A 13,753-nucleotide genomic window follows, 5' to 3' on the forward strand; every position below is an offset into this window, starting at 1 on the left:
TTGGCATTCAAATTATTGATAACCTAATATATTCTATTTGAGCATGGCTGAGTATATTTAGTCCATATTTTTTTATTCCAAACGCTTTTGACAATTTATTATCTCAATAAGTAAATTAAAATTGTTCTATTTTTAATCGAAAATCAACTTTCCCAGTATCATTTTTAATTTAGAAAATTAATCCAAATATAAAAACTTTTAAAAATATTTAGTTTATTTATTAATGCCTTTACAACATCGATCATCATCTTCATACTGTGAAGCAGTATTAATACTCTACTTTTATATATTTTATTGATTTTTATATTAATTGCCAATAATTACTTATTTATAACATTTTAAAGAGGTGTATACATTATTGTTATGGAAGATTTAATGAAATATTTATCAAGTTATTCTTAAAAAAAATTAATGTATTTATATTTATTATATTAGATAATAAAAGCATCTTATATTTTAAAAAAAGTAGTGGTATATAATGAATAATACTTTATATTATATGCAGTTCGATTTAAATCGTTGAACCCTTAATAAAAAGAATGTAAGAATTTAGTAAGAACAAAAAAACTGAAATAAATTTATTTGAAATCATAAATGATGATAAAAATAAATAGCAATTATCATCTATTAAGAATTGCTGAAAAAAGAAAAAAATAATCGTTCATAGTTGCGAATATATATTCATGCCTCTGTGGTTTCAACAAACTGCTCATTTGGAAAAGAGGTAAAATATCTTCTCAACTTATATCAGCCAAAATAGATTTTTACAATAACAATTTCGAAGGCCTTTTTGATTAAACGGGATACGCTTTTACAATTTTAAATTATTTAAAATTTCTTAGCTAATACCTGAGGAGAATGAATATTTTATACATTAATTTTAGATAAATATATTCAAAGGTTTAGAGATTTTTATTTTTAATATATATATATAATTTTTTATTTCTCTAATTAATTTTAGATAAATATATTCAGTTTGTTATATCCAACGAAATAAAAACTGCATTAATTTTTATTTCCTACTAAATCTTAGATTGGGGAAAGAAAATTCTTATTACTCTAATTTTAACTCTTAGTAAAAATTGATTAATTCCCAAATTTGAGCATAAGAGAAAATAAGTACTTTTTTCGGATCAAATTGATATTTAGCTCTAACGTAAAAAAACGATTATTTCTCCCTTTTCCCTTCTTTGCGCTAGCCATCAAGAATCAGTGTAGCTCTTAAATAGATTTTTTTAAAATAAACATGAATCTTAATCATTATTTGATAATAAATCTAATTTTTTTTAAAAATAATATTATTTTAATATTACATACCTTAAAAAAACCCCTCAAGCTATCTGCATTATCATAAACATAAAATAAAACTAGCATAATTTTTCAACAAAAAAAATTATTTAATAAAAAATTTTAAATTTTGCTTTGTTTCTAAAATAAAAATTTACTTGAAATAAAACAATAAATGAGAAAAATTAAAATTTCTGGCCAATTTTTTTTTATATCCGTCATTAAACATATTTAAATTAGAGGCCTAAAAGATATTCCAAAAGGTTAGAAATAAATAATTTAAATTATAAATTATTGATTAATTTTTAAGGGCTTGGATTAACATTTAGAATAAAAAAATGAATTGATTTATAAAAATTAACACTAAGAATTATCTTATCATTTAATCACATTAAAGTCATTTTATATAAAAATCTAGTGACATAATTTTAATCATGAAAACTTTTTTCTACTAAGGAATACTTTAAGCTTGATATAATTTCGATGCTGTGCCACTAATTAATAATAATGAAAATTATGATAATTTGTTGATTAAAAATCCGGTAAGAGTAATCTTAGTAAAACTAAGCGAATATATTATAAAATAAATTAAAGATTTTTATTGGCGAAAGTTCTTATAGATATTTATTTTCTGCATATTCGTAAAGGCTTTTAAAAAGTTTTTATTAAATTTAAATAATTCTAGATTATCATAAGATAATTCAATATAGGTTTGAATTAGTGTTATTAAAAATTTATTTTGTCCATAATATAACTAGAATGTAATAAGCTACAGTTACTCAAATCTAATAATTACATTATAGTTACATTATTTGTGTAAATTATGCTCTATAAGGTAATATTAATAAATCTATGAAAATTGTGGTATTTTCGTCAACATGGAGCGGAAGAACACAAATGAAAAATGGTATTAAAGTTATGATACTTAGATTTAGCAGTGAAAACAAAAAATTATTGATGACATTTAATCTTTTCTTTTTTTTTACTAGAAATCAGTCATATCACTAAAATTTCTGAACTCAGTCTGGATCCGAATTCAGGTGTAAAATCGTGTTTGGTTGAATTTATTAATCCAAATATTTTTGTTTGGGGAAAAAAAGTCCCGGGTTCGAATTAGGCTCCCTCGTTTTAAACCGCAGAGCCACCTAAATTTATTTAACTAAGCCTGAATATTTTCTCTATTTTTTTAAATTTGGCCTGCCTAAATAATATGAGCTATCTAGGCTACCTCTGTGCCAAAATATTATCATCATATTATTAGTTAATTTATGTGTTGTCTTTTACCATATTTTAAAATAAGATTAGAATTTATAATTAATTTAATATAATAATATATTATGCTTCTTATCGTATAAAAATAATCTAATTATCATGTGTTTTTTTTTCCCTTCAAGATTGTCTAAAATTATATCTCAATAACATTTATTATTAGAATTGATTTTTATATTTAAGCTGACTTGATATTTCTCTGTGATAAGGAATTTACGAATAATATAATATTTTTCACTGAATAGAATATTAATAATTAATGGAATCGAATTTAATATTTTTAAAAATAATATGAAATATTTTAAAAATATTAATAAAATAACAAATACTTTTTTTAAATTTATATTTCAAAAAAAAATGATTTTATCTCATATATGAGTTGTAAACAACCTTTCCTTAAAAATAATTTTTTCTCTTGAAAAAAAAATTTCTCGAAGCAGATAAATAAATAAAAAGTATCGATGTCTTCATCCATTAACTAAAACTTGAAATGGACAACTATGACTCGGGGTCAGAAATGGGGACGTCACTTAGAAAAAGGCTTATGGGCATATTCGTGACTCTGGGCATATGCGTTTCATGGCCGAGTGCTACTCAAATATTCTATCAACTTCAAAAACAGTCTTCTAAACCCTTCAATGCTCCAGCATTCGTAGCGATCATTTATTCCACAACTCTTTTAATGTCCATATCCGTTATTTTCTTAGCCTGCAATTTATACACAAGGAGGTGCTTTGGCTTGCTAGTAAAGCCGATCGCTTCAACTCTAGCGACTTACCGTACTAATGGCGATTCGAATCCATTGGGTACTATACCTAGGAGACAACGAAGTTTCAATGAAAAAAAGGATGGTAATAATACCTCGAGGGACAGAATGTTCGGGAATAGCGATATTTTGAAGTTTTAAATTCAAACCTTAAAATATACTCAAAAATTCAAGTTTTTAGTTTTTTTCTCATCTTTTTAATGTGTTAAGGATTGATTTCATTTCGTGTTATCAAGAGCCTCGATTTAGTAAGTTTAAAAAACTGCTAAATCAAAATTGTAGATTTGGTCAAAAGAGGGACACGCTTTTCTGTCATCTATATAGGAGATCTTTAGGCTAAGGTAACATTTTTTTGGCGAAAACTTTGATTTAACACTCTTTTAAGAGCATTTTAAAGCATCTAAATTGAGGTTTCTGACAACACTAGATCACCATTTATATAATACAAATATTAAACATACTACCTCATAGAGTATCATTTCCAACTCCAAAAGTATTATTTTAAACTCATTTTACATATTTTAAAGTGATATTCGTTAAACTTTGATTTTACGAAGTAAAAAATGTCATACATATTTTTATTTAGGGAAAGCTAGTTTATTAATTTTATAACCTTCTAGCAGATTAGGTATTACTTTTATTACCGATCAATTAATATTGTATGTATGTATTTTTTTTAAATCCCAAAGGTTTTACCTTAAGACCTTATTCGGACTATCACTCGATCCTCGTCGTAAATCTCAAGGAAAAAGAAAAGCACTGTGGCGCTTATGTTTTTTCAGCTTTTTATGGTCCAGCTCTTTGTATTTTTACCTGTTGGCTTCTTTTTTAATGTCGCCTTCTGAGATAACTACCATATATTCGTCTCAAATATCGTTCGTCTACGCTTTTTCTTGGGTCATTCTGCACGAAAAGTTTTTGGCTCACAAGGTCGTTTTTAATAAATGTTTTTTTAATTATCAAAATAGCATTTCATGTATAATTTTTGGAAGGTGAGTGACTCGTCAGATTAATTTACTAGCTACTCTTGGTATATTTATCGTGATAAGCGAAAAATAATTCCGGGAGGAAGGGTGGGTATTTCCCTATAATTTTTCAAAAAAATTATTAGTGGAAAATTTTTTTGAGGAATTCTTTTCCATGATTATTTCATCTGCTTTTAATGAGGTCAACAAATGTTGCCTTAAGGGGCATAACTTAAAAAGCTTAATTGTAAATTTATTTATCATATATTTATTATCGGGCCTTTAAGAATACTCTCGCTCGCTACATAGCCTCTAAACTAATTTTATAAATTTTGCAGAAATAATGAGAAATAAATTAATTATAAAAATTATTATAGTGAAATAAGAGATACTGATTGACCGAAATAGGCCTTGCAAAATTGCTCAATTTGTGCTGATTCCAAAACTTATAACCGGTCTTCTCGCCAAACTAAAATCGGTTGAGTTTGTTGAAACGAAAATATTCGGCTTTCAGACTTTATTTAAAACTTTAACGCCCAACTATCGGGATTTAATTTTTAAAGTGTAATGTAAAATTAATTTTTTGGGAGATATAATAGGTAATTAAGATTTGTCAATCTTTCCTTTATATTAAAATAAATAATGGATTTATATAATATTTTAAAATACTCCGAAAGCTTTAAGGCTGACTTTTTTCGCCTCCCACCTCTTTAGAATTGCGGGCTATTTTGCAACACCTACTTGGATAGAGCGTTTACTATAAAACATAATTTGTAGATATAAAAAAACATAAGTTGCTAGTTAAAAAGTTTTCGTCTTTTTGTGAAACCCGCGGTATATGGTTATTGATTATTATAGTTTTTTTTGAGGGCAGCTATTGACCATCATAATTTTACTATGATTTTCTTTTATTTAGTTCAGCTAGCGTATAGAGGAGGAGGCAGGGGCTTAAGTCACCTTAAAATTTTGAAGAACCTAAAATTTTTACATTTTTTTGGAAAATACCTAATGATATAGAGATTATGACGCCACTGCCTGGCAAGGCCAATATTTAACTGAAATCCGCCTCTTAAACATTAAAAAGTCATAAAAATATGATTCGGGTTAATATATCAGAAACCTGCAGGACCCCTCGGGAAAACGGGCCGGAGCCTTATTTTAATTTTTTAAATATACCCGGACCGGGCCTAAAAAAATTTTTAAATACCTAGGCAGGGCCTGAAATTTTTTTTTAAAAAAATAACCGGGCCGGGCTATATATTCTAAAACCAAACATTTTAATTTCCCATTATAAGCTATAAAAATTAAAAATAAATATAATATATTTTAAAAAAATTCGGGCATTGCCTGAAAATTTTATTATCCATGCCAGGCCGAAAAATTTTATTGAAAAAAAATCCGGGCCGAGCCATGCAAATGGTACCTCTATAGGTCTCATAAATATTTTAAAAGTTTTGTTCCTAAAGATTTTTTTGAAATTGCTAAAAAAAAATTTGTTCTTCCAATTTTAAATCTTCAAAAGATTTTTTACTTTAAAATTTTGACTAAAAAAAAATCTTAACAAAATCTTTGAAGATTTTGTTTTTCAGACCTCTGTTTAAAAAATTATTTTAATTGTAAAATTTTGTAATTTTTTTTTTCTGACCTCATAATTGGCGTCAAGATTATAGCTAAAATGTGTTTTATAACAAGCATTATACTGATCACGCATTATCGTGGGGATTTCCTGAGTTATTTAGGACATGTTTTATTGATCGTTCTTTCTTCGATTTTGTACTCCTTATTCAAAGTAATAATTTAAATAAATAAAAATTATTAAAAATAAATTTGTATGAATATTTCATATTATAAAGTCATTTCTGGTATGATGCCCAGTGTCAGGAATTTTCTAACTATAAATTTTTTATGTAACTAGAAAGTCAAATAAGTCACGTGATTAGAAGGTTATTTTTTCTTCTTCTAGTTTTTAACCTTAACCTTTTGATTTGAGCAGAATAATGAGAATTTGAAATCTAAGTATATCCGTTGGGCATCTCTATTCCTTATTTTCATGGTTAACGATAATACTTTTTATATATAAATAAGAATTAATTTGCTTCAATTATTTAAAATTAAATTAAATTATTAATTAAAACGGATAATCTGATAATTTGCTAAATTATAACCTTGAAAAAATAAATTAAATATTTCATACAACTAATATTGATTATCACTAATAATAATTACAGTTTTTGTTGGAATTATATTTCAGGTCAATTTTAAAAACATTTTCGGTTACTCCCCTCTCATTTCGTCGCAAAATAACCCCCTATCTTCCCACTCTTTAGCTAATCCAAATGAAATGGGTAATGATATCAACATTGGAAGTGATCACAACATCAATAACGATAAGACATATTCTGCCAATATTACAGTTGATGAAGCCGCTAGAAGTTATCTGCAAATTAGTAAAAGAGACACTCATTTAAACCATTTAAGCCAAACTACGCTTTTATCCCCCTTAGCTAATAATAAAAGCAAGATAAGAAGAAGTCAGACTTCACCCTCAGCTTTTAATTATTTAGGTCACAAGGATATATCAACTCGCTTATCCCCTTTCACTCTTTTACTCAACAAAATGGCATTTTTCTATTTTGTGCTGTGCATCGCCAATTTGCTATTATTTTGGCCGGTAGCCATACTTTTTCATTTCACCAAAGTAGAACGAGTATCTTGGAAACGTGTCAAGTGGCTTCATCTTTTGGCATCAGCTGTATTGCACACAGGTCAATATAATATACATTGAATATTTTTGGGATAACATGCTATCTTATTTGTTTATATCTATGACCTAGTAGTGCTGTTATTTTAATATTCACGAATATTATTCTAAAAGTAAAAATATATTGGAATAATAAATAATATTTTTATAATGTTAAATATTTATATACAATAACATTTTCAGTTTAGTTTTATATTTTGAAAATTTCAGCATATGTTTTTTGAGAAAATTACTTTTTGTTATTGCCAGAGACTAATGATAAATCCCGTCAGACTATTTCCAAAACTATGACCAATTTTTTCAAATTTTTACTGACCACCAAATTTTATTAAAGTTCAATATGCCCCAATTTTTAGGGATTGGTTCTAAGCTATAAAAGAAATTAAGAATCTCGCCTATATCTCTTAGAAAATTTTAAAGGTAATATTAAAAATAATATTAATAAATGTCAGAAAAGTAAAATTAAATTGAGTTTAACGCTAAGAATGGAGGAAATATCATCAAGATCCCAGAATGGTTCACAAATTGAAAATTAATTTTCAGAATATTGATATTTCCCTCATTTTTAGCAATTTTTTAAAAAACTTAATTTATAATTATATCAATTGTACTAAAATTTTCTAGAGTTATAAGCAAAATTTCCAATTTTTTTTTGTTTTTAGCAAATTTTTAGTGATTTAGAACGGGAACCATTTTTAAAATAATAACAGAATCACACTATCTCTTCCGAAATTGTACCATATCCCGTAGCACAGAACCACCTGGTTGGCTTCAGAAAAAAATATGGCCCTTGCTGGATTTGCACCCAGATTTATTCGATTGGTGATTATAAAGAAGCCCCTTACTCTCAACCCTTCCCTTTAGCTTAATCTATACTTAAATTTCCAAGAGTTCTTTCAAATTATTTATTCACAATGATAAACAACTAATATAAAAATATATAAACCAATAACCAATAACTATTCCATCACATGGTCCAAGACATCCAATGTATATTCTTTGTTCTTCCCTCAGCTGGCATCACGTGATCTCCCCATTCCCTCTTCTTCCCTCAAGGAAAATTAATCTTCATGTCATAAAAATTGACTGACATTTAGTATATTATATTAAATTTATTTCTTCTTTTCTCTAACTGCTACAACAGTGATATGATTCATTACCGAGTAGGCCAGACACTACTCAAAAACATTTATTTTTTCATATATAATGATGAATAAACGACGGGTTAAATATTTTAAATCCTTATTTGACAGGATGCACTATTTGTTATTGCCAAGATTTTAATTTTTTTATGATTGTTCTTATTTGTTTTTAATGATAAATAAAATAGTAACTTTTTAAAAAAAAAATATTATAACTTTAACTTGGGTCAATTTATTTTATGCGTATTAAATTCTGAAAACGAGGGTGTGTGCAAAGTCAAAAATTTTTTAAAGAAAATAAATGATTCTCCCATTTACATTACCCTGCATTCTCAGTTAGGGAGAATTCGTGGTCAAGTATATAAAAATATAAAATAATACAGCATATTTTCTAAATTTTGCCACTAATTAGTAACTGTGAATTTTGGGTAACCTCTCATTTAGTAAGCCCGAATACAAAAATACAGTTTGTTTTGTAACTATGAATGAGGGGGCATGCGTACAAATTCTATTTCGTAAATTTCAATAATAAATTAATTTTTTTAAAAAATAAAATTTTGAATAAAATTTTATTTGTTTTAAATTGATATTCTGATAATTTATCTGGATACTCTGAATTGTGAATATTATTCAAATAAATGAAATATTTGATTTGTAAAATAAAAGCATTACTAAGACTAATTAGAACTCAATGTAAGGGAAGGGTTGAGGTGGGTGTATTTGTTAAAAGTGACCTAAAAATTTGGCGACAAAATATATATTTTTATATTGTAAGATAATATTAGAAACAGTGGCGTAGTCAAAATTATAAAGGAGGGGGGAGGGATTATCCAATCCCTATTTTCACGGTTTTTGGCCGGATCTCGCTGAAAAATTCTGATTTTTTATTTTTCCATATTTATTTTTATATTGCTTTTTAAACTATGTAATATTTTTAAATGATCTCCCTTTTGGTGGAATAATTGTAAGTACTAATTCTAAAATTAATGCTGATGTCTCGTGTATTAGTACCTATAAATGTTTTAATGTATTAAGCAAAAAAAGTAATGGAAAATTTTGGCCAACCTCACGATTAAAAATGACTGAATGCATTTATTCCTAAAACTTTATATATGTTTAGACCAGAGACCTTCATGGGCCGGGCCGGCCCGCAGACCCATACCCGGCCCATCTAATATTATATTTTCTAGCGGGCCTGGATTAAAAAAAATTTTTTAAGGGTTTGGGCTGGGCTTGGACCTAAAATTATTAAATTTAAATTTAGATTATTAGTTGCTAATTTAAAGAAATATTGCCTTTTTTCTTCTAATAATAATAAATTTCAATATTGTAAACAAATTGCTTAAATATATTTAAATGTTGTTTATTTTCATTAAATAAATAATAATTAAATTTTTGGATATGGGCTTGGGCCGGGTTTAGGAAATTTTTTTGAAACTTATCATGGGCTTGGGCCGGACTTGGGAATTTTTTTGATATTAAATATGGTCCGGGCCGGGCTTGGGCCTAAAAAATTAAGGCCCATGAAGGTCTTTGGTTTAGACTGTGTTCTTACCCGTCTATTTTATTTAAAAAATTATTAAAAGCAGTTTTGAAGAGTGATTTTTAAATTTGGAAAAAATATAAAACTACACTTTTAAATATTATTTTTAGAAAAAATCCAAAAAATGGTGTCCAAGGATACCTTTATGAATAGAATTAAGGACCAAAATTAAGTTGAGCTAGGATATAACCTTAGTACTTAATTTGTATATTATTTTTATCTATTTGGTGGACAGCAGAAAGAGAAAAAAGTTATTAGCAAAATAATAAAAAAAATTGCCTAAATTGGCATCGTATCAGAATGGAAAATATAGAGGAACTAAATATCTAGTTTTGGCTAATATTTAGTGCCTAACTTTATTAATTCTACGATCAGTTCTGCCACCCACAAATAGAAACCGTTTTATAAACAAAATCAAACCTATTACAACACATTTTAATCATAGAGTGAACCAAGTTTTTAGAAACACCAATTCAAGCTCATACCAAACTATTAAATAGTGCTTAATTGTTACTCTTTTTTGTTTAATTTGTTTGGTAGATGGTTAAAAGGGGAAAAAATTGGCATTATGCCATAATGGTGAGCATAGAAGTTTTAAATATCTGGTTTGTGTTAATATATAATATCTATTATTAATTCTTCAATCAATTTCGCCAACCATAAAAAAGTAACCAAATTATAAGCCCAATAAAAACTATGGAATTATGCCTTAAGAGTGAAGTCAGCCAAACTTCGGGAAACAATTCTGAAGCTTATATTTAGTGCCTTTTTTACTGTTTTAACTCGTTTGGTAGAGTTTAAAGACTAGCACATTATCAGCATAAGAAAAAATTACCAAAATTAGCGTAATGTTATAGAAATATGTAATACTTGATTAGTATACAAATACATATCAATTCATCAATTTGTTTTTCCAATCAATAAACAGGTACCAGTTATAAGCAAAATAAAAACTGTCTAAATATCATATTTGAAATTGATTTAAAAATCAATTATTTTTCAATTATATTTTTAAAATCTCAAGCAAACTAAATATATATAAAAAAGATTTCATCTTTATCAAAAATCAATCCTGAATCGTATTTAAAAATATGATCAGCTCTGGCTGTTGCTTTGATCCATATTAATTTAATAGATTTACCATAAAAAAGAGTTGTGCGATCTTTAGAAAATTTAATACCAAAGTAAGGATTGATTTTTTACGACAAAATTGAAAACGATTATAGTAGATGAATTTTTAACCTTAAGCGCTAGGGTTGACAATTGTTTAGTAGTAAATATTAAAACTTATTGTACTTTTAGACTTAAAAATTTAACAACACTAGGCCAAATGTTTTGGAAAGTTTTTTAATATTCTATAATATAAATTTTAACGAAATTATTTTTTATTTGAAAATTTGATTAAAAAATTTAATCTTAGTGATGTAATTAAAATAATTTCTAAGATTATTTTTCACGCACTTTTTCTGAAATAGGATATTAAAGATGATTTTATAGAAATACAAAATTAAGGAGGGGGATTTTATCAATTTAAAAGAAGTGAAAGCAAATTTTCCCCTAAATATCAATAAAGGACAATAAATATTATGAAAACTAAATTTTACCTATTAATATTTTCCACGAGGGGCCTTGGCTACTCCACTGATTAAAAAAAGCCATTTTAAAGAGAGGGTTGTTAAAAATTTTTATATAATTTTTTTCTCGTAGCACACATTCTTTTGCTTGAGTTTGGGCCCTTGATAGCTTGTTCAAATTATACGACTCTAGGAATCTGTTTCAGTGTTATAATAAATGCAGGTATTTTATTTCCATATTATAAAATATATCTTATAAATTTTTTTTATCGGTCTTGGAAAATCGGTTAATTGACCAAAAAATGTATTTCGTCGGTTAAATATAAAAAGATTAAATATATCGCATAATTAACACGCACTTTGATGAAATGAGATAAGAACACCTTAACGAATCAGACCCCTAATCCTAAAAAAGCGATATTAAGTGAAAATAACCATATTTATAGTAGTCCAAATCTGGAAGAACTGAATCAAATGACAACCATCTATTCAAATTTGGTGACAATATTTTGACTATCAGGCCTATCAAGATAAGGTATTATATGTTTGGTAAATAAGATAGTATCGACAAAAATTAAAATATGTAGAAAAGTTTGCAAAATCTAACTTCGCGAGCAATTTCCCTTTCACGTAAGTGAAAATCCGGATATTTAATATGTATGAGACAATTAACAAATTTAATAAAAAAAATGATTCATTTTTAAGCATACTTCAATCGTTAACAATTGTTATGAATAAAGGATAAATATTTTGACCCACATAATAAATAAAATATATCTATATCCAATATGTTCTTCGTCAGAAGAAATAACAATTAACATGCTTAAATAATTTTAAAAATCTCAATAAAACTGCCCACAATGCTACCTGAGTAATAAATTTGATGAAGTTTACGACAATAAAAGGATTACTAGGATATTTTAGCTGATATAAAAAAATTTCCATTTTAAAGCATCTTTTGATAAGCAAAATATAGAGAATGCAGCTGCTAATCTATTTAATTAGATGTCAGTACTGGTGGAAGGGACTTTATCCTCCTTGCCATTTAAGGGAAGCGGCAAATGTCATAGTAAACCCAGGTTCAACTTCTTCAACAACAAAAAACTAGTCGAACTGAAATCGATTTAAAACCATGACTAAGAAAATTGGTTATAGCTTACAATTAAAAAAAATGATAACTTAGTTAAATACAAAAGCTTACCAATGCAAATGAAACATTATTTATAGAATAAAAAAAGAAGAAGTTAATTTTGTCTTAAAAACAAATACACATTTAATTTTACCCATCTATCGGTCAATTGTCTGAATTTTATTTAACCGATCAAATACCCAACCCTGATATCATGATTAATATATAAATGGTAGTAAATATAACCCCACCCCTTTCCATTCTTTTTATTTGCTAAGTTATAGATATGTACTTCAATAATCTCAATTTCAATCGCATGTTGCAAATATCTTACGCTTTCATCTTGTTCGGATTCATACTCTTATTGTTACCGGAGGAGTGGCACAATTTTACGGGTAAAATAGTAAGAGTTAAAAAGATTAACGGAAACACAAATAATAGTGTAACAAGTACAATACCATCCATGCCCCACAACGAACACGCTGCATTTTCAGTAAATCCGACCTTACTTGGGGCTCTGGAAAAATCGAAAAGACCTACCACTTTACTCAATCCCAATACCAACTTAAAAAGTAAATTTTTAAACAAAGCCACATTTTTTTTAAGACACAAGTGTTCTTCTTAATCAAATTATAGATCTGATTTATATAACAGATTATATTTAAAAGTTGCAAGCTATACCCTCGAAAAAGGAATATTATGTTTGATAATATTTGAAAAAAAACTTAGATTGAATTTCTTAATTTTATAAATTATTATAATGAAATTTTAAGTGTATAAAATTTAATCTTATAAAGTTTTCTCCTATGTATTTATTAACAGACACAACAACATTATTGCCACCTTCCACGACTAACAATATATTAAGCCAGAAAATAAGCTAAAATAAAAGTATTAAATAGTACAATAGACATCGTTTATATAAATGATGGCAAAATTTTTCAAATACGTCATACCAAATTCAGATCGGCGTTTCTTTAATTTTATGAATATTTCATTTCCTATCTCAAAACCAATGATGTATAATATGTATCTAAACTAAATGCATTTTGAAGAGTCGTTTAATAGAAATTAGCTGGCAATATGCCATTTTGCTTTGATTTGTATTAGCACATTTAAATGAATAGATGAAAAGTCAGTATAGGCATTATTATATGTCATTGCCCAAAATAAAGTGTATGGCTTAAATAAATTTGAAAAGTTTTATAGGATATTATAGTCAAAATAAAATATATCGTTTATTCTGAAGTAAATTTTTATGTCATGATATATTAATTAAAAAATATTATAACTAAATTGTTTAAAAAAAATTGTAAA

At 26.8% G+C, this 13,753-nt stretch overlaps 2 protein-coding genes across 12 annotated transcripts in view; one reads left to right on the forward strand and one right to left on the reverse strand.

The window, feature by feature from the left end:
- The window catches only part of LOC135930372 (uncharacterized), a 16,326-nt gene extending 13,419 nt beyond the window's left edge, over window positions 1–2,907 (reverse strand). For all 9 annotated transcript variants that reach the window (XR_010572747.1, XR_010572749.1, XR_010572744.1 and 6 more), the window contains exons 1-2: window positions 2,745–2,907; window positions 1,124–1,220 (exon numbers count right to left, since the gene is read on the reverse strand). Coding sequence is in view for 1 of the 9 variants with exons in the window: in XM_065467161.1 (XP_065323233.1) it covers window positions 1,124–1,203 (80 nt within the window). In the remaining 8 variants the exon portion in view is untranslated. The remainder of the gene's footprint in view (window positions 1–1,123; window positions 1,221–2,744) is intronic.
- On the forward strand, window positions 1,400–13,682 carry LOC135930370 (uncharacterized). Of its 3 annotated transcripts, none has more exons than XM_065467155.1 (8): window positions 1,400–1,550; window positions 2,997–3,456; window positions 4,012–4,252; window positions 5,951–6,076; window positions 6,539–7,052; window positions 11,441–11,530; window positions 12,715–13,008; window positions 13,259–13,679. In XM_065467155.1, the coding sequence occupies exons 2-8, from the start codon at window positions 3,047–3,049 to the stop codon at window positions 13,318–13,320; spliced, it is 1,737 nt and encodes a 578-aa protein (XP_065323227.1). In that variant the 5' UTR covers window positions 1,400–1,550; window positions 2,997–3,046; the 3' UTR covers window positions 13,321–13,679. The 3 variants fall into 3 exon arrangements, with proteins under 3 accessions (XP_065323227.1, XP_065323228.1, XP_065323229.1); XM_065467156.1 differs by having other exon boundaries at window positions 1,430–1,550; window positions 2,994–3,456; window positions 13,259–13,680; XM_065467157.1 differs by lacking the exon at window positions 1,400–1,550 and having other exon boundaries at window positions 2,829–3,456; window positions 12,721–13,008; window positions 13,259–13,682.
- The last annotated feature ends 71 nt before the right edge of the window (window positions 13,683–13,753 follow it).

Source organism: Gordionus sp. m RMFG-2023, chromosome 5 (assembly GCF_954871325.1).
Source record: "Gordionus sp. m RMFG-2023 chromosome 5, tfGorSpeb1-WG-v2, whole genome shotgun sequence".
NCBI classification, from domain to species: domain Eukaryota; kingdom Metazoa; phylum Nematomorpha; class Gordioida; order Chordodea; family Parachordodidae; genus Gordionus; species Gordionus sp. m RMFG-2023.

Bases quoted from the DNA above. Each gene is read 5' to 3' on its own strand.
- LOC135930370 (XM_065467155.1), top strand. From the start codon at position 3,047: ATGGACAACTATGACTCGGGGTCAGAAATGGGGACGTCACTTAGAAAA. The intron at 3,457-4,011 runs GTTTTAAATTCA...TAAATCCCAAAG, and splicing joins GGGAATAGCGATATTTTGAA to GTTTTACCTTAAGACCTTAT. The intron at 4,253-5,950 runs GTCGTTTTTAAT...ATTGGCGTCAAG, and splicing joins AAAAGTTTTTGGCTCACAAG to ATTATAGCTAAAATGTGTTT.